The following is a 20,796-nucleotide window of genomic DNA, read 5'->3' as shown; positions in this document are numbered from 1 at the left end:
GATTTTACAATGGGCAAACGCAAACTAAATAATCTACAAATGGATATTGTAAAAAAATAGCAATTTTATTATTATATTTTCACTTTAGTTCCTCTTTAAAGGGAAGGTCCAAGCAAAAAAAAAAAAATGAGTTTCACTTACCTGGGGCTTCTACCAGCCCCATGCAGCCATCCTGTGCCCTCGTAGTCACTCACTGCTGCTCCAGTCCCCCGCTGGGAGCTTTCTGACCTCGGAGGTCAGGGCCGAATTGCGTACATTTTTACACATTCCCGCTCGTGCAGGAACATTAACGCATACATTTTTACGCGTTAGTGGTGCAACGCGTACGTTTTTGTTCCTGCACTAGCTTGAATGCGTAAAAATGTATGCAATGTGGCCCTGACCTCCGAGGTCAGAAAGCTGCCAGCAGGGGACTGGAGCAGCAGTGAGTGACTACAAGGGCACAGGATGGCTACATGGGGCTGGTAGAAGCCCCAGGTAAGTGAAACTCATTTTTTTTTTTGCTTGAACCTTCCCTTTAACATTTTGCAGTATATTCAGAAAAAAATTAATACTGTAAACAATTTTTGAATCAGACCACAAATAGGGGCAATGGTCTGGTAGACCTCAGCTGCATGTCACCAATGCTTTAAAAGTATTCAGTCATAAAGGATCATCTTCTCGTTGTTATACTATAAAACCGTAGATTCTTTATTTCCATTTATTATCTACTGATGCTTTCATTATTTCTGTTTTTTTTTATGGTGATGTGTCCAAGAAGAGGTTGCAGATGTATCATTTTCTATTGTTATTTATAACAGGACAGTTTTAAAGCTTGAAACACAGATCAAGCAACTGGAGCATGAAAACATGGCAAAACGTCTACGTAGTGCTGAAGGCCAGTTGTGGTCCTCCAGTATTAAGTAAGTGTATGTGTTTACAGATTGCCTGAATTGTATTATGGAGCATGAAACTAAAGAACAGGTACCGTATATACTTGAATATAAGTCGACCTTGTGTATAAGTCGATTATAGTGTTTGACCCTCTTAAGCTGGAATTTTTTATTGACTCAAGTATTAGTGTACCAAGCAAAGTTAATGGCTGCACTTGGGGCCCAGGAGAGGTTAAAGATGCACTGCATACAGTATTGCAGCTATTAACCCCTTTTGTACCTTAAAGAAAACCTGAACTGAAAATAAAAAGTCAAAATAACCATACACAGGTCATACTTACCTCCTGTGCAGTCTACTCCTCAATTTTGAATAAAATAAAATGAGTCTTGTTTAAAGTGAAGCTCCACTTTTGGTGGGGGGAGTAGCAATTTCAGATTCTTACCTTGTTCTGCTGTGGATCTACCAGTACAACTACTAAAGTCTGCAGCCAAATTGCTTTGTTCACCAAAGCAGCCATTGCATACACAAACTGATGGGAATCTGGTGGTATTCTGTACATTAAACAGTGTACTGTTACCATAGTTGCTAGAAAGTCTATTCTAAACTTCCTTTCAATTTCTAAGTGGCTTCTGCAGTACCACTTTACATAATTTATATCAATCTCACAGAAAATTAATATACTTGCAGTATAGCATTATAAAATTGAGTGCTTGAGATCACAGAACACAACCTGTGAAAACTTTTACTTTCTCTCTTTGTGTTTTGCTTTTGGAGTTTAATTTTGATACATTCAGGAAGATTACTGCAAATGGGGAAAAAAAAGTATTTCTCTATTGTTTAATGGGGACACAGTGTTACCAGTGAGGTATAGCTCTTCCTATAGAAGGTTCGTTCAAGGGTCTGACTGGGGAAAAATAATTTGTTAATTTCATTTTCCTAACCTACATTATGCTCATATATGTGTTCCATCTTTGTCTATCCTTGTGCAGAGAAAAGGTGCACAGCACTGGTAACCTGCTAGCAATGGATGCTGCACAATGGAAGTCCGTAACATCTGGGACAGAGTCTTCTGCTTTTCTTGGTCAGCCAATTGACAACAAAGCCAAAGAGGCTGAGAACAGACAAGACATCTTATATGTGCCAAACAGGTGAGTAAATGAAAGAAGACATTTTGTAGAAGTTTAGGTTTGTAGTTTACAATAGTCATACAAGTCCAGGGCCTACAGGTTCAGAATCCAAAGATAAATATACACTCGTGATTTTCATCTGCTAAAATGATAATTTGTGATCTTCTCAGGTATAAATCTAACACAAGTGCAGGTGTCCAAATGTCCCTCAACATTGGCCTCCTTTCTGAGTTGGATAATATTAGTTGACCTATGTTGTCATTTCCACTGTATTTCACAGCAGAACGCCTCCTAGTTGTTGTCCCCCCCCCTCCCCTCTTCAGGACAGGGCTGACAAGATTTATTTGCAGAGAGCTTAGCAGTCTGTGCAACAATCATGAACAAACTGACTTTGGATTGGCAGGGAAAAATCTAAAATTTGTAGCGTAGGCTACAGAGCCCACTCCATTCCAAATATACATGTGATCACCAATGACCAGCAGACAATACCGACCACATGCAGACATCACTGACATGCATAAATCACCAACAACAAGCAAATAATATCATGCACAGGCAAATAATACAAATGACAGTCAGATAATGATAACGGCAGGCTTGCTCATCACGAGTAACCACAGTGGTTACTTGTGATTCAAATGAGTTGTAATTGCAGCAGCTGAGCGGCTGCATGCGACTGGGTTAATTACCCATAATGCTGCCGTCTGCCCTGCGCTTCAAAGGGCTTGCATGTGACCTATTGGTTGCGTTGCAAGCCTCGCTATGGCGCACTTCCTCCTTGCAATGCAACCAATAGGTCGCATGCAAGCCCTTTGAAGCGCAGGGCAGACGGCGGCATTATGGGTAATTAACCCCGCCGCATACAACCGCTCAGCTGCTGCAATTACAACTCATTTGAATCACGAGTAACCACTGTGGTTATTCGTGATTTACTCGTGATGAGCAAGGCTGGATATCGGTAACTACTGGACAGTATCTACTTTGTTTCCCCAGAAATAAAACAGTCTTGTATTAACTACTTGTCGCACGACGTGCAGTATATTCACGACCTGGAGAAGGTCGCCTGGTGCACCAGAGCCGTGAATACAAGTCTGCAGCGGCGTGCGACTGCCGCTCGCTCCTGTGCGTGCACACGCGCTTGATGCCATTAGCACCAGTTAGCGGGGAGATGAATGAATGGGAACGCAGCGGCCGCGAATCGCCGATCTGCCTTACTGCGCTGCTGCGCAGCAGCGCCGTTCAATGTAAACAAAGGAGACATATGTCTCCTGCGTTTACATTTAGTCTGCGAGCCGCAATCAGTGGCTCGCAGGCTATTCACGGAGACCCGCTCCGTGATCTAACAGGAAACGGCCGCTCGTGCGAGCGGCCTTTCCTGATTAATTAGGGAGGCACCTGGCGACGCAGATCTGCGTCGCTGGTCCTCCAGCTACCATTTTGCCACCGCACGGTATGAGTGTGCGGTCGGCAAGTGGTTAAACCGCTTGCAGGGGGAAAACCGCTTGGCTAATGAAAGTGAATGGGCTGGTGCACACCAGAGCGGGTCGCTTTTTCCACAAACGTAAACTCGGGGGCTGCAGCATTTTTAGATTTCTGAGGCATTTCTGCCTCAATGTTAAAGTATAGGAAAGTGGAAAACCTCTCTGAAAAACGCTAGATCAGAGCGGTTTTCCAGGTGTTTTTGTTACAGTAGCTGTTCAGTAACAGCTTTACCGTAACAACATATGACATCTGCTACACAAAAACGCTCCAGAAAACGCTAGGCATGTTTAGAAAACATGCATAGAATCGCTCTGAAATCTGCTTCAAAAAATTCTAGCGTTTTGCAGATCTGCTAGAGGTTTTTGATGTGCACTGGGCCTATAAGGGCTTGTTTACATGGGGTGTCTTATTCTTCCATGAACAATAATCAACATTTATTCTTGAACAAAAAATTAACATTTATTTAAATATAGTCATGTCAACCCATTCTGGATCATCATCGTAACTCTTGTGAAGCTATTTCCTTTTTCCATGTATAACAAACTACATTTATAGAGTGCCCGGCACTTTTGATTGTGTTTCTTATGGGGGTGTCGGCTTTCCTTGGTGAAGTCTCTATCTGTCTTGTTGCGTTCTAGTGCTAATTGATTGAACTTGTTTGGATACACTGTATACCATAGCTGCTGGACGCTATTTTAATTGACTTTTTTTATGAACTGTAACTAGGGGCTTATTTTTGGAGTACTGTACAGCTTATATTTCGAGCATTATATAAAAAATCATGCTAGAGCTTATTGTTGTAGTAGGTCGTACATTTGAGGAAACAGGGTAGTATAATGTCAGAGTGATAGGAAGATATTATTATTTATTGTATTTATAAAGCGCCAACATATTACGCAGCACTGGACATTAATTTAGGTTACAGACAATATTTAGGGGTGACATACAGCAATATGACAATACAGGAATACAAGAAAACCAGATCACGCAGCACAGTATGAGTACAAGGTAATGCTTAGTCAGTCTTTCGATGGGAGCATGGAGTTAGGCAAGTTAGGTTCACTCAAATGCATAGCATGGGTGCACAGTAATGGAGGTGCATGATCAGGTAGGACACAAAAAGAGGAGGACCCTGCCCAAAGGCTTACAATCTAGAGCAGTGTTTCCCAACCAGTGTGCCGCGGCACACTGGTGTTCCGTGGGAGGTTATCAGGTGTGCCGTGACAGGAGGCGAGGTGACGTCATAAGTATGTGGGAAGGTGGCAGGCAATGCGTGCACAGTGTGCGTGCACAGTATTAGCAGGCAGCGCTGAGTGGACGCCAACGCACATATCGGGCTCGCCGTAACATGGAAACTACATTTGCCTAGTTCCGCCTCCTGGCTCTCCTATTGGCTGATGCGGCTCCGGCGAGAGTCAAATTGGAGGACGGAAAGCGTAAGTGGGGTTGGCACAGCAGTTAGTTGTGTGACAGCACACGGTGTTAGGCCTCAGGACGGGTCCCGCACGCGCTCCCATGAGACTCCCCCGGTCCCCTCTGTGAGACCTTCCACATCCGACCTACAGGACGGCGGCAGGCCGGGCTACATAGTTAGCCCAGAGTAGCAAGTACACTGCCAGCAGTTAGCAGCTACACTGGACTAACTGCTGGCTACACTGGGCTAACTGTACTTGCTATACTGTGGTAACTATACTTGCTATACTGGGCTAACTGTACTTGCTGTACTGTGGTAACTATACTTGCTATACTGGGCTAACTGTACTTGCTGTACTGTGGTAACTATACTTGCTATTCTGGGCTAACTGTATTTGCTGGGTAACTACTATACTAACTATTGGGGGTAACTATACTCAAAATTGGGGAAAGGGGGGTGCTGCCGCCGCCACTAACCACGCCCCCAACCACGCCCCCAGGGTGCCCCAGAGAAAAGTTTGGTCGCGATAGTGTTCCCCGGGCTCAAAAAGGTTGGGAAACACTGATCTAGAGGGAGAGGTAGGGACATGAGAGGTAGGGGACCAGAGTTCAGCTGTGGGTTTAGAGCAATTGTGAGGGGTGGTAGGCCAGAGTGAAAAGGTGACTTTTGAGGGCCTTCTTGAAGGTGTTGAAGGAGGGGGCTGCCCTAATCGGTGTAGGGAGTTCCATAGTGTTGGAGGGGCTCTTGAGAAGTCTTGGAGGCGTGCATGAGACTGGGTGATGCGGGGGACGGTCAGGCGAAGTTCATTGGAGGAGCGGAGTGAGCGGCTTGGTGTGTATCTCTGAGTAAGATCAGAAATGTAGGTTGGACAGGTTTTGTGGACGGATTTGTAGGTCAGACACAATATCTTGAATCTGATTCTGGACTGGATAGAAAGCCACTGGAGGGATTCATGGAGGGGAGCCGCCCCGGTTGGAGCGATGGGAGGAGTGCATAATTCTGGCTGCCGCATTCATGATGGACTGCAGCCCCTATTCGGGTCATAGGGAGACCAGACAGAAGGGCATTGCAGTAGTCGAGGCGGGAAATTATGAGGGCATGGATGAGGAGTTTGGTGGTGGCAGAGGTCAGGAAAGAGCGAATCTTACAGATGTTACGAAGGTGGAAGTTGCAGGACTTTGTGAGGTTTTGGATGTGGGGAGTGAAGGAGAGTGCGGAGTCCAGGGTGACACCCAGACAGCGGGCTTGAGAGGTAGAGCAAATGGTAGTGTGGTTAACAGTGACCTGCACATCTGGGAGGTCCAGGGATGACCGGGGTCGGAAGATCATAAATTCCGTTTTGTCTAGATTTCATTTCAGGAACCTAGCGGACATCCAGGAGGAGATGGCAGGTAGGCAGGAGGAGACCTTGTCCATGGTAGTGGTGGATATGTCAGGGGTGTGGAGGTAGATTTGGGTGTCATCTGCATACAGATGATAGTTAAAACCCATGGAGGAGATAACCTTGCCTATGGAGGATGTGTATAGGGAGTACAGTAGGGGGCCAAGGACCGAGCCTCGGGGGACTCCCACTGAGAGGTGGTTGGGGGTGGACGAGGACTCATTGAAAGAGGTTGTGAAGTCGCAGTTGGAGAGGTAGGATGAAAGCCAGGTCAGGGCGAGATCGTGAATGCCCATGGACTGGAGGAGTAGGGGATGATCTACTGTATCAAAAGCTGCTGAAAGGTCAAGGAGGAGGAGAATGGAGTATTTACCTTCAGCTTTAGCTAAGGCAAGGTCATTGACCACTTTGGTGAGAGCCGTTTCGGTTGAGTGGGCAGGCCGAAATCCAGATTGCAGTGGGTCTAGTGACATATTTTTAGAAACATAGTGACAGTATATAGTGACAGGCAGGTTAGTAGCTTTTGGTAATAGTATATAGTACTAACAAAAAATTACATTTTTCACAATAGATGTGTTTAGTATACTAACAGATGTTTTTAAAACTTTGCATACTAGTAAGTATGAGCCGGTTGAGTATGAAATTCAGTTTCGTACGTGCCAGCTCATCCTTATTAAAGAAAACTGCAAAAAAAAAAAAAAAAAAAAAAAGTAATATACACTCAGACAATGATATAAGCACAGTCCTTAATTAACAGTGTTTCTGGACGATTAACACCTCTAGTATTATCAATCAGGGTACAAAATAGTTCTTGCATTACCTTTTGCAAGCTCATCTTTCTATACTGGTCCATCACCTACTGTACATCTTACTTCTCCAACATTTTTAGACATTTATTTCTCATTTTCCAATCATTTCTTATGTACTTTTCTATTGTTCCCCCTTTATTTTCCCTCCTTCTTTTTCAATTCATGAACATATTTTTATCTACTGCATTACTGTTCTAGATTACATTTTATTTATTTAACAAATCCCTTTTGTAATTAGTAAATAAAATCATTTTTATCAGTCATAAAATTATAACTGAAGCTGGTAAAAAGGGCGCATACAGTAAGTGGTTAAAAAGGGCGCCGTATAAAACACTATGTTATTAGCGGTTTTTGTGGCGCCCACAGTATAATAAGGGTGCACAATATATTTTTTTTTAAAGTGAACCTAAACTGAGAAGGATATGGATTTTTCCTTTTAAAATAATACCAGTTGCCTGACTCTCCTGCAGATCCTGTGTCTCTAATACTTTTAGCCACAGCCCCTCAACAAGCATGCAGATCAGGTGCTCTGACTGAAGTCAGAGTCGATTAACTGCATGCTTGTTTCAGGTGTGTCATTCAGCCACTACTGCAGCCAAAGAGATCAGCAGGACTGCCAGGCAACTGGTATTGTTTAACCACTTCCCGACCGCCGTATAGACAATTGGCGGCCGGGAAGTGGACCCCGCAAGGACTGCCGTATTGACAAATGGCGGCGGTCCTTGTAGGGACATGGGCGGCGCGATCACGTCATTCGTGACGCGATCGGCCGCCGGGGACTGGCTCCGCCCACCTAGCGCTGTAACCCGCCGGCCGTTCGGAAGCGCCGGCGGGTTACTAAACACCGGATCGCCGCATACAAAGTGTATAATACACTTGGTAATGTTTACAAACCTACATACCTGTCAATCACCCGTCAATCACCCATCAATCACCCACTGTCACTGCCACCCATCAATCAGCCCCTAACCTGCCCCTTGCGGGCAATCTGATCACCCACCCACACCAATAGATCGCCCGCAGATCCGACGTCAGATCACCTCCCAAGTGCAGTGTTTACATCTGTTATCTACCCTAAACACCCACTAATCACCCATCAATCACCCCCTATCACCACCTGTCACTGTTACCCATCAGATCAGACCCTAATCTGCCCCTTGCGGGCACCCAATCACCCGCCTACACGCTCAGATTGCCCTCAGACCCCCCCTCAATTCGCCAGTGCAATATTTACATCTGTGTTTCCCTGTAATAACCCACTGATCACCTGTCAATCACCCATCAATCACCCCCTGTCACTGCCACCCATCAATCAGCCCCTAACCTGCCCCTTGCGGGCAATCTGATCACCCACCCACACCAATAGATCGCCCGCAGATCCGACGTCAGATCACCTCCCAAGTGCATTGTTTACATCTGTTCTCTCCTCCAAACACCCACTAATTACCCATCAATCACCCCCTGTCACTGCTATCCATCAGATTAGACCCCTATCTGCCCCTAGGGCACTCAATCACCCGCCCACACCCTCAGAACGCCCTCAGAACCCAGCCCTGATCACCTCGCCAGTGCATTGCTTGCATCTATTCCCCCCTCTAATCACACCTTGAGACACCCATCAATCACCTCCTGTCACCCCCTAGCACACCTACCCATCAGATCAGGCCCTAATTTGCCCCGTGTGGGCTCCTGATCACTCGTCCAAACCCTCAGATCCCCCTCAGACCCCCTTCCGATCACCTCCCCAGTGCATTGATTGCATCTATTTTCCCCTCTATCCACCCCCTGAGACACCCATCAATCACCTCCTGTCACCCCCTAGCACTCCTATCCATCAGATCAGGCCCAATACAACCTGTCATCTAAAAGGCCACCCTGCTTATGACCGGTTCCACAAAATTCGTCCCCTTATACACCACCTGTCACCAAAATTTGCAGATGCTTATACCCCTGAACAGTCATTTTGAGACATTTGATTTCCAGACTACTCACGGTTTTGGGCCCGTAAAATGCCCGGGCGGTATAGGAACCCCACAAGTGACTCCATTTTAGAAAAAAGACACCCCAATGTATTCTGTTAGGTGTATAACGAGTTCATAGAAGATTTTATTTTTTATCAAAAGTTAGCGAAAATTGATTTTTATTGTTTTTTTTTTCACAAAGTGTCATTTTTCATTAACATGTGACAAAAAATAAAATCTTCTATGAACTCACCGTACTACTAACGGAATACCTTGGGGTATCTTCTTTCTAAAATGGGGTCACTTGTGGGGTTCCTATACTGCCCTGGCATTTTAGGGGCCCTAAACCGTGAGGAGTAGTCTAGAAAACAAATGCCTCAAAATGACCTGTGAATAGGACGTTGGGCCCCTTAGCGCACCTAGGCTGCAAAAAAGTGTCACACATGTGGTATCGCCGTACTCAGGAGAAGTAGTATAATGTGTGTATTTATACACATACCCATGCTGGGTGGGAGAAATATCTCTGTAAATGGACAATTGTGTGTAAAACAAATCAAACAATTGTCATTTACAGAGATATTTCTCCCACCCAGCATGGGTATGGGTAAAAATATACCCCAAAACACATTATACTACTTCTCCCGAGTACGGCGGTACCACATGTGTGGCACTTTTTTACACCCTAAATACGCTAAGGGGCCCAAAGTCCAGTGAGTACCTTTAGGATTTCACAGGTCATTTTGCGACATTTGGTTTCAAGATTACTCCTCACGGTTTAGGGCCCCTAAAATGCCAGGGCAGTATAGGAACCCCACAAATGACCCCATTCTAGAAAGAAGACACCCCAAGGTATTCCGTTAGTAGTACGGTGAGTTCATAGAAGATTTTATTTTTTGTCACAAGTTAGCGGAAAATGACACTTTGTGAAAAAAAAACAATTAAAATCAATTTCCGCTGACTTGTGACAAAAAAATAAAAACTTCTATGAACTCACCATACTCCTAACGGAATACCTTGGGGTGTCTTCTTTCTAAAATGGGGTCATTAGTGGGGTTCCTATACTGCCCTGGCATTTTAGGGGCCCTAAACTGTGAGGAGTAGTCTTGAAACAAAAATGACCTGTGAAATCCTAAAGGTACTCATTGGACTTTGGGCCCCTTAGCGCAGTTAGGGTGCAAAAAAGTGCCACACATGTGGTATTGCCATACTCGGGAGAAGTAGTATAATGTGTTTTGGGGTGTATTTTTACACATACCCATGCTGGGTTGGAGAAATACCTCTGTAAATGACAATCTTTTGATTTTTTTACACACAATTGTCCATTTACAGAGTTATTTCTCCCACCCAGCATGGGTATGTGTAAAAATACACCTCAAAACACATTGTACTACTTCTCCCGAGTACGGCGATACCACATGTGTGGCACTTTTTTGCACCCTAACTGCGCTAAGGGGCCCAAAGTCCAATGAGTACCTTTAGGATTTCACAGGTCATTTTGAGAAATTTCGTTTCAAGACTACTCCTCACGGTTTAGGGCCCCTAAAATGCCAGGACAGTATAGGAACCCCACAAATGACCCCATTTTAGAAAGAAGACACCCCAAGGTATTTTGTTACTAACACGGTGAGTTCATAGAAGATTTAATTTTTGTCACAAGTTAGCGGAAATTGATTTTTATTGTTTTTTTTCACAAAGTGTCATTTTCCGCTAACTTGTGACAAAAAATAAAATCTTCTATGAACTCACCTTACTACTAACGGAATACCTTGGGGTGTCTTCTTTCTAAAATGGGGTCATTTGTGGGGTTCCTATACTGTCCTGGCATTTTAGGGGCCCTAAACCGTGAGGAGTAGTCTTGAAACGAAATTTCTCAAAATGACCTGTGAAATCCTAAAGGTACTCATTGGACTTTGGGCCCCTTAGCGCAGTTAGGGTGCAAAAAAGTGCCACACATGTGGTATCGCCGTACTCAGGAGAAGTAGTATAATGTGTTTTGGGGTGTATTTTTACACATACCCATGCTGAGTGGGAGAAATACCTCTGTAAATGGACAATTGTGTGTAAAAAAAATTAAAAAATTGTCATTTACAGAGATATTTCTCCCACCCAGCATCGGTATGTGTAAAAATACACCCCAAAACACATTATACTACTTCTACTGAGTACGGCAATACCACATGTGTGGCACTTTTTTGCAGCCTAACTGCGCTAAGGGGCCCAAAGTCCAATGAGCACATTTAGGCTTTACAGGGGGGCTTACAAATTAGCACCCCCCAAAATGCGAGGACAGTAAACACACCCCACAAATGACCCCATTTTGGAAAGTAGACACTTCAAGGTATTTAGAGAGGGGCATGGTGAGTCCGTGGCAGATTTCATTTTTTTTTTGTCGCAAGTTAGAAGAAATGGAAATTTTTTTTTTTTGTCACAAAGTGTCATTTTCCGCTTACTTGTGACAAAAAATAACATCTTCTATGAACTCACTATACCTCTCAGTGAATACTTTGGGATGTCTTCTTTCCAAAATGGGGTCATTTGGGGGGTATTTATACTATCCTGGAATTCTAGCCCCTCATGAAACATGACAGGGGGTCAGAAAAGTCATAGATGCTTGAAAATGGGAAAATTCACTTTTTGCACCATAGTTTGTAAACGCTATAACTTTTACCCAAACCAATAAATATACACTGAATGGGTTTTTTTTAATCAAAAACATGTTTGTCCACATTTTTCGCGCTGCATGTATACAGAAATTTTACTTTATTTGAAAAATGTCAGCACAGAAAGTTAAAAAAATCATTTTTTGCCAAAATTCATGTCTTTTTTGATGAATATAATAAAAAGTAAAAATCGCAGCAGCAATCAAATAGCACCAAAAGAAAGCTTTTTTAGTGACAAGAAAAGGAGCCAAAATTCATTTAGGTGGTAGATTGTATGAGCAGGCAATAAACCGTGAAAGCTGCAGTGGTCTGAATGGAAAAAAAGTGCCTGGTCCTTAAGGGGGGTTAAGCCCGCGGTCCTCAAGTGGTTAAAATGAAACCTCCATATCCCTCTCAGTTAAGGTTCCCCTTAAATCTTAGGGAAATTCATATAACGGCAATAGGAAGACTCAACAAGAAAAATTACATAGTGGAAGCCTCCAGGGGCCCACATTTCCTTGTAATACAGCTAATCGCTGCTTTGTTTAGGCATCAGCAGAGGCAGGGTTAAAAATTAGTTATTGGAAGGGGGAGGGTTAAGGGTTAGATATCGGTAGGAAGGGCTCTGTGTGAGAGCAGGGTTAGGTCACAGTAAAATATTGGTAAAGATTACTGATATTTTACTATTGGAATTATTTAGCAGAATATTGGTCATTTTACAAATATTCTACTAGATGCAATATCCGGGACACTTTTTTTTGTAGGCGCCATTATTACACTTATGCATTAGAACAATATTTTTATTAACCCTAATTGCGGAATGAATTCCCTTATTACTATAATAGGTTAACAGTCCATGTATTCATTAGTTATAATTTCAAATGGAATAAATGAATTCGGTTGTATGTATTCTGTAAAACCTTATACTGTAGATATATTACCAGTCACTAATTTTGTCAACAGATGGTGTTAGCACATTATGGCATTTACTAAGTATTAGATATGAAAACAATTTGCATTCATTTTCAAAAATTTTATCACTGCAGAAACATGGCACAGAATATTTATTTTAATGATTGTGTGTAGCATTCAATAAGGGAGACTTGGTGCAGCACCAGCTCTTATGTTTTTGCTATCTGTGCTTAACGGTGCTTAACGGTTTCTCTCCCCCGTTTGTTTCACGGGATACTGATTAAGTTCAATCCTGTGCATAAGAAGGCAGAATGAGTACGTCTGCCTAACATCATAGATAATTGGGGGCTACTGACAATCGGGGAGCCGCATATGATATCAGCTGCTTGCGTTACAGCGCTGACGTCTTCACTTTTCCTTACGCCACTTTTTAGCATAACAAAAGACGCAGATGGTTCGTGTCTAACAAACCTGACAGCTAGACGTCTGGCATAAAAAGAAAAAGATGGTATTTCATAGTTCACATGCACTTTGTGGCATGCAACAATTTCATAGTTCACATGCACTTTGTGGCATGCAACAGGAAACAAAAAGTGTTTTGTTTTTTTTCATTAATATATGTTTATTTACTAGGTGACCTAAGCCCGTTTAAAAACGGGCTCTAGGTCTGTGTGGAATCCCCTCTCCTCCACTCCCCTCCCACCTCCACTCTCCTCCACTCCCCTCCCTCCTCTCCTCCACTCCCCTCCCACCTCTCCTCCCACCTCTTCTCCACTCCCACTCTCCGCCGCAGTGTCGCCATGCATGCACGCCGCCCGCTGACCCGCCGCAAACCCGGCGTAATGTCAGAATGGGCAGCCCGAGAGCAGCCCAGCATGCTGAAAGGAAACGTTATCACGTACTAGAGCATCGGGCTACACGTCATCAGAACGTGACAATGTGAGACGCATGCCCGTGTTTCTGCTGCTGCCTCCGCCCACCACCAGCACTGTCATCAGCATAATAGCCTCCTACTGCCCTCCCCGATATCCTCCGCATCATTTTCTGCATTGAATTGGCGAGGTTATAGCCTTGTATTGCCGATCGCTCAACCAACTATTTTAATTCGGTGGCGAGGGGCGGAGCAGAGCAGCACTAAAATTATACTCTTTCCCCAAGTTCCTTCACGCTGCAGCAAGGGGGGTGACGCAGCATGCACATACTACATCCGCATGCGCAGAACCAGCAGAGCTGCCCAATCTGCGGGGCTGCCCATTCTGTCATTACACCGGCCGCCCGCTGACCCGCCACACGCCCAGCCGCCCGCTGACACGCCGCCCGCTCGGCTTTCTGGTCCCATGCTATCCCTGTGTAGCGTTGTCCGTGCTGCGCAGTGCACACAATGGTTCAGCACGGACAACGCTACACAGGGACAGTGCACGGACACAGGGGTTTTAGTATACAAGATTTTAGACAAAAAAAAATGTAATCCAAATATGTCAGTATTTAAGCAAGCACCCACGGAGTGGTCAGATGTGATGTGCTAAGACTTGTAGTGCCTCTGCACAGGTAGACACTCCAGCCAGTCCTTTCTTCAATCAAGTCAGCACCATCGACAGTATAAATAGCTCTTTATTGTTTAAAATAGCATGATAGTCTTCCGATCAGCGACAGCCCCGCTGTTTCGGTCATAGACCTTTCTCAAGCTGGATAGAATCATATCATACTAGTAACCATCATAAATCACCCTTAAATAGGTCTCCACAAGACCCCTGAGCCAATCTAGTCTGGATATCCCCAGCCAATCAGCGTACAGCAGTGTTCAGGCGGACTGCATAGAGAACTGCAGCCTCTAACATGCAAATGGGTAACATTCCATAATATCCCCAGCCTGCCCACAAACTAAATCCTCCCATCCTCATAGCGGACCACAAGGAAAACCGCTCATTTCATATACTAATTCATGCGCTTCTGCGCAGCTCTTACCTCATGCAGCCGCGGCAGAAGCGCATGAATTAGTATATGAAATGAGCGGTTTTCCTTCTGGTCCGCTATGAGGATGGGAGGATTTAGTTTGTGGGCAGGCTGGGGATATTATGGAATGTTACCCATTTGCATGTTAGAGGCTGCAGTTCTCTATGCAGTCCGCCTGAACACTGCTGTACGCTGATTGGCTGGGGATATCCAGACTGGATTGGCTCAGGGGTCTTGTGGAGACCTATTTAAGGGTGATTTATGATGGTTACTAGTACGATATGATTCTATCCAGCTTGAGAAAGGTCTATGACCGAAACAGCGGGGCTGTCGCTGATCGGAAGACTATCATGCTATTTTAAACAATAAAGAGCTATTTATACTGTCGAAGATGTAATCCAAATATGTACATCGTGTAATTTGAGCTCAAGAAGCTGCATTTATTACAAATCAAAGGGCATTTCTAACTAATCTTTATCCCCACCTTTTATTCTTATCATCCTGCAGCTCTTCCTCCTCCCTCTCCCCCACCTCCACCCAGGGCAAGCCACTGTACGCTCCTCTATACCCCCTTCCCAAATTAAATCACAACTTCCTATCCGTTGTCTCTTAATCCTCTTCCAAGAGCTTGCCCCCATTCCACCCCCCACAAAAATCTATTAGGCTCTTCAGGCTGCGACTGCAGTGCTGGAGGCGGGCTGCAACAATGCAGGTGCGGGTGGCCACATAACTTTTGGACAAAAACCACCAGGTGGTTTTGCAGAGAGTTGCAGATTTTCAGACATATAAGGATTTACAGGTGAGCGGGTGAGTTACTAACGCTGGCACCTGCTAATTCTTATATAACTAAAACAAGTTTACATTCTATGTTTTATATTTTACAACCTTGCTACTCTTTAGGCCCAATTCACATTAAAGCATTGTGTTGCTCTCCACTGCTGCAGTGGGCATAAATCTCGATGAGACAGGTCACAGTATCCGATGCGTCTCAATGCGAAGGTAGTGGTTCAGACAACGCAGAGGCTGCAGTGTGTTGCTGAATGTGCACAGCGCACTATTGCATGGATGTCAATGGCACTTAATCTTAATAATAATATTTGTTCTTTTTCAGTAGGGGACTTGTAGGTTCATTTTCACCCAGTGGTTGTTTCATGTCTGGATACCATTGAACACCAGACCCACAAGCCTTCCTATAGTGTTGTTAAAATGTTGAAGGCCTGGAACAGTCTGTGTTTTCAAGTTAGATTAGATGACTTTGTCTTGGATTATATGACTATGTCTGATTAAAAACTGTGTTATAAAGCAGCAGTTCTGGATCCGTGCCTGTCTTACAAGGTCATAAAGGAATTATTTACTTATCTTTGTGACTGCTCAAAACTAGATACAGATGTTGCACTAGGATTATTTTGGACAGAAGCAGGAAAAACCTTACAGTGGGGCAGAATTATGAAAACGTAAGCAAGGAAAATCGGTGCGAAACAGGTGAAAAAGTACAGTTGTTCAAAGGAACCAATCAGGATCCTTGGTCTGGCATTGTTTACACTTTTGCACCAGTTCAGCTTAAGTTTTCAGGGTTTCTAATTTTTACCCACATCGCCAGATCTAAATAGAATAATGTTCGGCTGTTCCCTTTAGATTCCGGCTTTAAAATGTTACTGTAGTTTAAAGGGTACCCAAGATGACATGTGACATGATGAGATAGACGTGGGTATGTACAATGCCTAGCACACAAATAACCAGGGCTGTGGCGTCGGTACAAAAATCTTCCGACTCCAACTTCGACTCCGACTCCTCAGTTTATGAAACGACGACTCCAACTCCGACCCCGGGTACCCAAAATGGTCCCGACTCTCCGACATCTTAGTCGAATACGGTACTTAACCGTACTATGGATTTTGTACAAAAATCATCTGACTCCGACTCCCGACTCCAACTCCTCAGTTTATGAAATCAACGACTCCAACTCCGACTCCGGGTGCCCAAAATTGCCCCGACTCCGACTCCTCGACTCCAACTCCGACTCCACAACCCTGCAAATAACTATGCTGTGTTCCTTTTTTTTTTTTTTCTCTCTGCCTGGAAGAGTTAAATATCAGGTATATAAGTGGCTGACTCAGTCCTGACAGGAATTGACTACAGTGTGACGCTCACTGATAAATTCCAACTATAAAACACTTTCCTAGCAGAAAATGGCTTCTGGGAGCAGGGAAGAGATAAAAAGGGTCAATAGTTCATAGATGTTAGCTCTGGCACGCTTCAAAGAATGTGTCATTGAGCAAAAACAATAAAACAGTTAAAACTTAAAAAGTAGATTTAAACATAAAATAAAACTGTGGAATATCTTAAAAATTAATTTTTAGGAGAAGTACGATAGATACAATCGTTTATTTCATTAGTCTATTTTCGCCTTGGGTGTCCTTTAAGTGTAAAAGTAAGTGTGAAAAATTGTAAAATTCAATACACATGAAAATACAAAAATAAAAAGCACATTTCTCCCAGTGTAAAATGTGCTATAAATTACTTTTCTCCTATGTTGCTGACACATGAAAAGATGGACTAGCCAAAAATCTGTCAGTTTCGACAGATTTCTACTAACTACTGTAAGTGACAGCAACATAGGAGATAAGTCATTTATAGCTCATTTTACTCTGTAAGAAACATACTTATTTGTATGTGTTAACATGCATTTTAAATGTTAATTTTTTTGCAATGGTGGTCCTTTAAATATATACTACTAATACTGTTGCTAAAATATATAATGTCATAATATCACTTTTGGATTAAAGCCTATGTGTTCATGTAATGGCAATATTTCTTAGTGGAGTGACATGGATGATTAAACAGTAATGGCACCTGTAATATTTTGTACATTTTGTTAAGGTACCATTCTCCTCCAGAAAAGGATGCTTTACATGATTATATGACAGCTAATCCCAAGACACAAGACAGTAACACACAGGAGAGTCCAATTCTAAAAGCCTTGAGAGACTTTGAAGAGGAGAAGGAATTGAAAAGCTGGAATAAAGAAAGCTCGTTTCATAGTAAGTTGGCACATCCTCCACATTTATCACATGGACATATTGTTCCTGTGCTCCCTCAACACTTCTCCTAGTCATTAACTGATTTATAAACAATGCTCAGGGATTCATGGGGAGACGATAGGCTGCATCTGCTGAAAATGCTGGTCTGTGCTTTGCCTAGTCTTTTTTTCTCCATGCAAAGTGTGTATTGTTTTATAATGTGTGATTATGCAGTGTTGAAGTTGATGGTAGATAGAGCAGATTTTTTTTTTTAATTTAATCCTACTATTGCAGTCCTACGACCGCCTAACGCCCATAGGCGTCGGCGGGTCGTTAGTGGTATAGCATGGAAACGGCCGCTCGATCGAGCGGCCTTTCCATGCCAGTTCACGGAGACTGTCTCCATGAACAGCCGGAGAGCCGCCGATCGCGGCTCGCACGCATAATGTAAACACGCGGGGAAGAAATCCCCGCTGTTTACATCATATGGCGCTGCTGCGCAGCAGCGCCGTGACGTAGATCGGCGATCGCCTGCATCTGATAGGCAGAAGCCTATCCCATCAGGCGCAGGACGGATATCCGTCCTGCGCCGCTCAGAGGGCAAGGGAGAGGGAGGGATCCGAGGTGAGTGCAGAAAACGCTGCGGAGGGGGGCTTTGAGGAGCCCCCCCCGCAAATCAATAATAGCCGGCGACGATCAGACCCCCCCAGCAGGACATCACCCTAGTGGGGAAAAAAGGGGGGAAGTCTGATCGCCCTGGCACATACCTGATCGGTGCTGCGGGCTGTAGAGCCCACGCAGCAACGATCATTAGAAAACCCCCTGGTCCTTAAGTGGTTAATCATGGGCGTAACTATAGAACTATAGCCCCCGCAGCCCCACAGTTGACAATGGCATTAAAATACTGCGAGCGTAAGGGGAAGCGATATTTCAAACTACATGTTCGCATGCCCTGAAAATTATGTTGATTGAATGACATTGGACAGACCTGGCCAACTCCACGATATCTGTCCAACAGTCATGTGATCTGATCTGCCAGTTGGATTGAGCATGATACCTGATATTGGTCACTTGTCATTGTCGTTTGACATTGTCTGGCTACAATCCTTAACATGATTGTTGATATGGCAAAATCTGTAGTTTGTCGGAGGTTTCAAATGACTTTTGTTCAGCATTTGTACAAGGCTTTACTTCAGCGCTTGATCCTCTTGTCGTTTTCACTCCAGCGTACAGTTACTGCTTGCACATCTTATTAAAGGTGGTGGGTGTATACCGGCAGTGCTTCTTACTAAGGGGAGGGAGAGCACACTGACTGCATCACTGAGGGTGGGGGGCATATAATGGCCGCACTTCTTACAAAGGAGTGGAGCAACAGATATTAGCCACACTTAAAGAGACACTGAAGCGAAAAAAAAAAATATGATATAATGAATTGGTTGTGTACTATGAATAATTACTAGAAGATTAGCAGCAAAGAAAATATTCTCATACTTTTATTTTCAGGTATATAGTGTTTTTTCTAACATTGCATCATTCTATAATATGTGCAGATTACACAACACTCAGCATTCAAAATGAGTATTTCAGAGCAGTCTGTGAAGTAATGAACTCTCCTCTGGCAGAGGAAAAGTAAACAGTTCAATTACAGTTGAGATAATAAAAGTCAGATAACAGCCCTCTCCACGACTAACTTAGTCGGAGAGCTTAATAGCTTTTTTGCATAGAGATAATAACTGGAGTTTCTCAACTCTTCCTGTACTGGAAACCATTAGACTGATTATCTGATCTTAAAGGGATACTGTAGGGGGGTCGGGGAAAATGAGTTGAACTTACCCAGGGCTTCTTATGGCCCCCGCAGACATCCTGTACCCATGGAGCCACTCACCGATGCTCCGGCCCCGCCTCTGGTTCACTTCTGGAATTTCAGACTTTAACGTCTGAAAACCACTGCGGCCTGCACAGCTGCATCCTCGCTCCCGCTGATGTCACCAGGAGAGTATTGCACAAGCCCAGTATGGTCTTTGGTCTGCGCAGTATGCTCCTGGTGCCATCAGCGGGAGCGAGGACACGGAAATGCAGGCGCAGTGGTTTTCTGACTTTAAAGTCAGAAATTTCAGAAGTGAACTGGAGGCGGGGCCGGAGCATCGGTGAGTGGCTGTGCGGGCACAGGATGTCTGCGGGGGACCATTAGAAGGCCCGGGTAACTTCAACTCATTTTCCCCCGACCCCCCTACAGTATCCCTTTAATGTTTTATTTCTTAGTTGTACTACACATACAAATCATAATATCATAATTTTTTTTCGCTTCAGTGTCTCTTTAATGCAACAGTAGGGGAAGGGGAGAGGAGGGCTATTGTCCACACTTCTTACTAGGGTGGGGGTGATTGTCCACACTTCTTACTAGGGTTGTCTACACTTCTTACTAAGGTGTGTGTGGGGGGGGGGGGGGGTGATTGTCCACACTTCTTACTAGGGTGGTCCACACTTCTTACTAGGGTGGGGGCGGAGGGCGATTGTCCACACTTCTTACTAGGGTGGGGCGGAGGGCGATTGTCCACACTTCTTACTAGGGTTGTCCACACTTACTAGGGTGGGGGGGGAGGGGCGATTGTCCACACTTCTTACTAAGGTGGGGGGGCGACTGTCCACACTTCTTACTAGGGTTGTCCACACTACTACTACTGGCCACGTTTCTTACTAAGGGGTGGTATAGAAGAGGAACAGATGACACACAGAAACATGTGGCTCCAGCATGAACATACCTCTGTGCTTACCTTAGGTAGCTTTGCCTCGGGTCAGGTATCCTTTTAGATCCTACAGTTACCTTATTTTATAACCCTCAGAGAAGAGCAGACCTCCATTTGAGTCAGTGATTTACAATAGTATGCTGTAGATAGAAATAATAGCATCTATAGCTTGTGTCTTTGTTACAGCAGAACATTCACTGACTTAAATCTTTCAGGACTATCCAGCAAGAAACAGACTGGGGGTTTGAGTAGCTGTTTTACCCCTTTGATGTCTCCAGAGAAGAGTAGAGATCATCACAAGCGTCTGAATTCCCCTGCTAGCCCGCGGTCCTCATCACTCCCTCCCTCCATCAGGAAGACCACTGTGACCACTCCAAGTAAGTCATTCATTTTGTTTGTGGTATTTACAGAAAATGTAATGTATTTCTAACTGAGTGATCACAAGCAGAGTAAATGGATGGAAAAGAGATGAGATGTG

At 44.1% G+C, this 20,796-nt stretch overlaps 1 protein-coding gene across 5 annotated transcripts in view; it reads left to right on the top strand.

Annotated features, from left to right (window-relative positions):
* The window catches only part of MPHOSPH9 (M-phase phosphoprotein 9), a 173,816-nt gene that overhangs the window by 105,376 nt on the left and 47,644 nt on the right, over window positions 1-20,796 (top strand). For all 5 annotated transcript variants that reach the window (XM_068244323.1, XM_068244328.1, XM_068244343.1 and 2 more), the window contains exons 16-19: window positions 801-902; window positions 1,863-2,021; window positions 17,432-17,592; window positions 20,534-20,695. In XM_068244323.1, the coding sequence (XP_068100424.1) occupies window positions 801-902; window positions 1,863-2,021; window positions 17,432-17,592; window positions 20,534-20,695 (584 nt within the window). The remainder of the gene's footprint in view (window positions 1-800; window positions 903-1,862; window positions 2,022-17,431; window positions 17,593-20,533; window positions 20,696-20,796) is intronic.

This window comes from Hyperolius riggenbachi, chromosome 1 (genome assembly GCF_040937935.1).
Source record: "Hyperolius riggenbachi isolate aHypRig1 chromosome 1, aHypRig1.pri, whole genome shotgun sequence".
Lineage (NCBI taxonomy): Eukaryota > Metazoa > Chordata > Amphibia > Anura > Hyperoliidae > Hyperolius > Hyperolius riggenbachi.
This window is presented reverse-complemented; position numbering and strand designations above follow the sequence as displayed.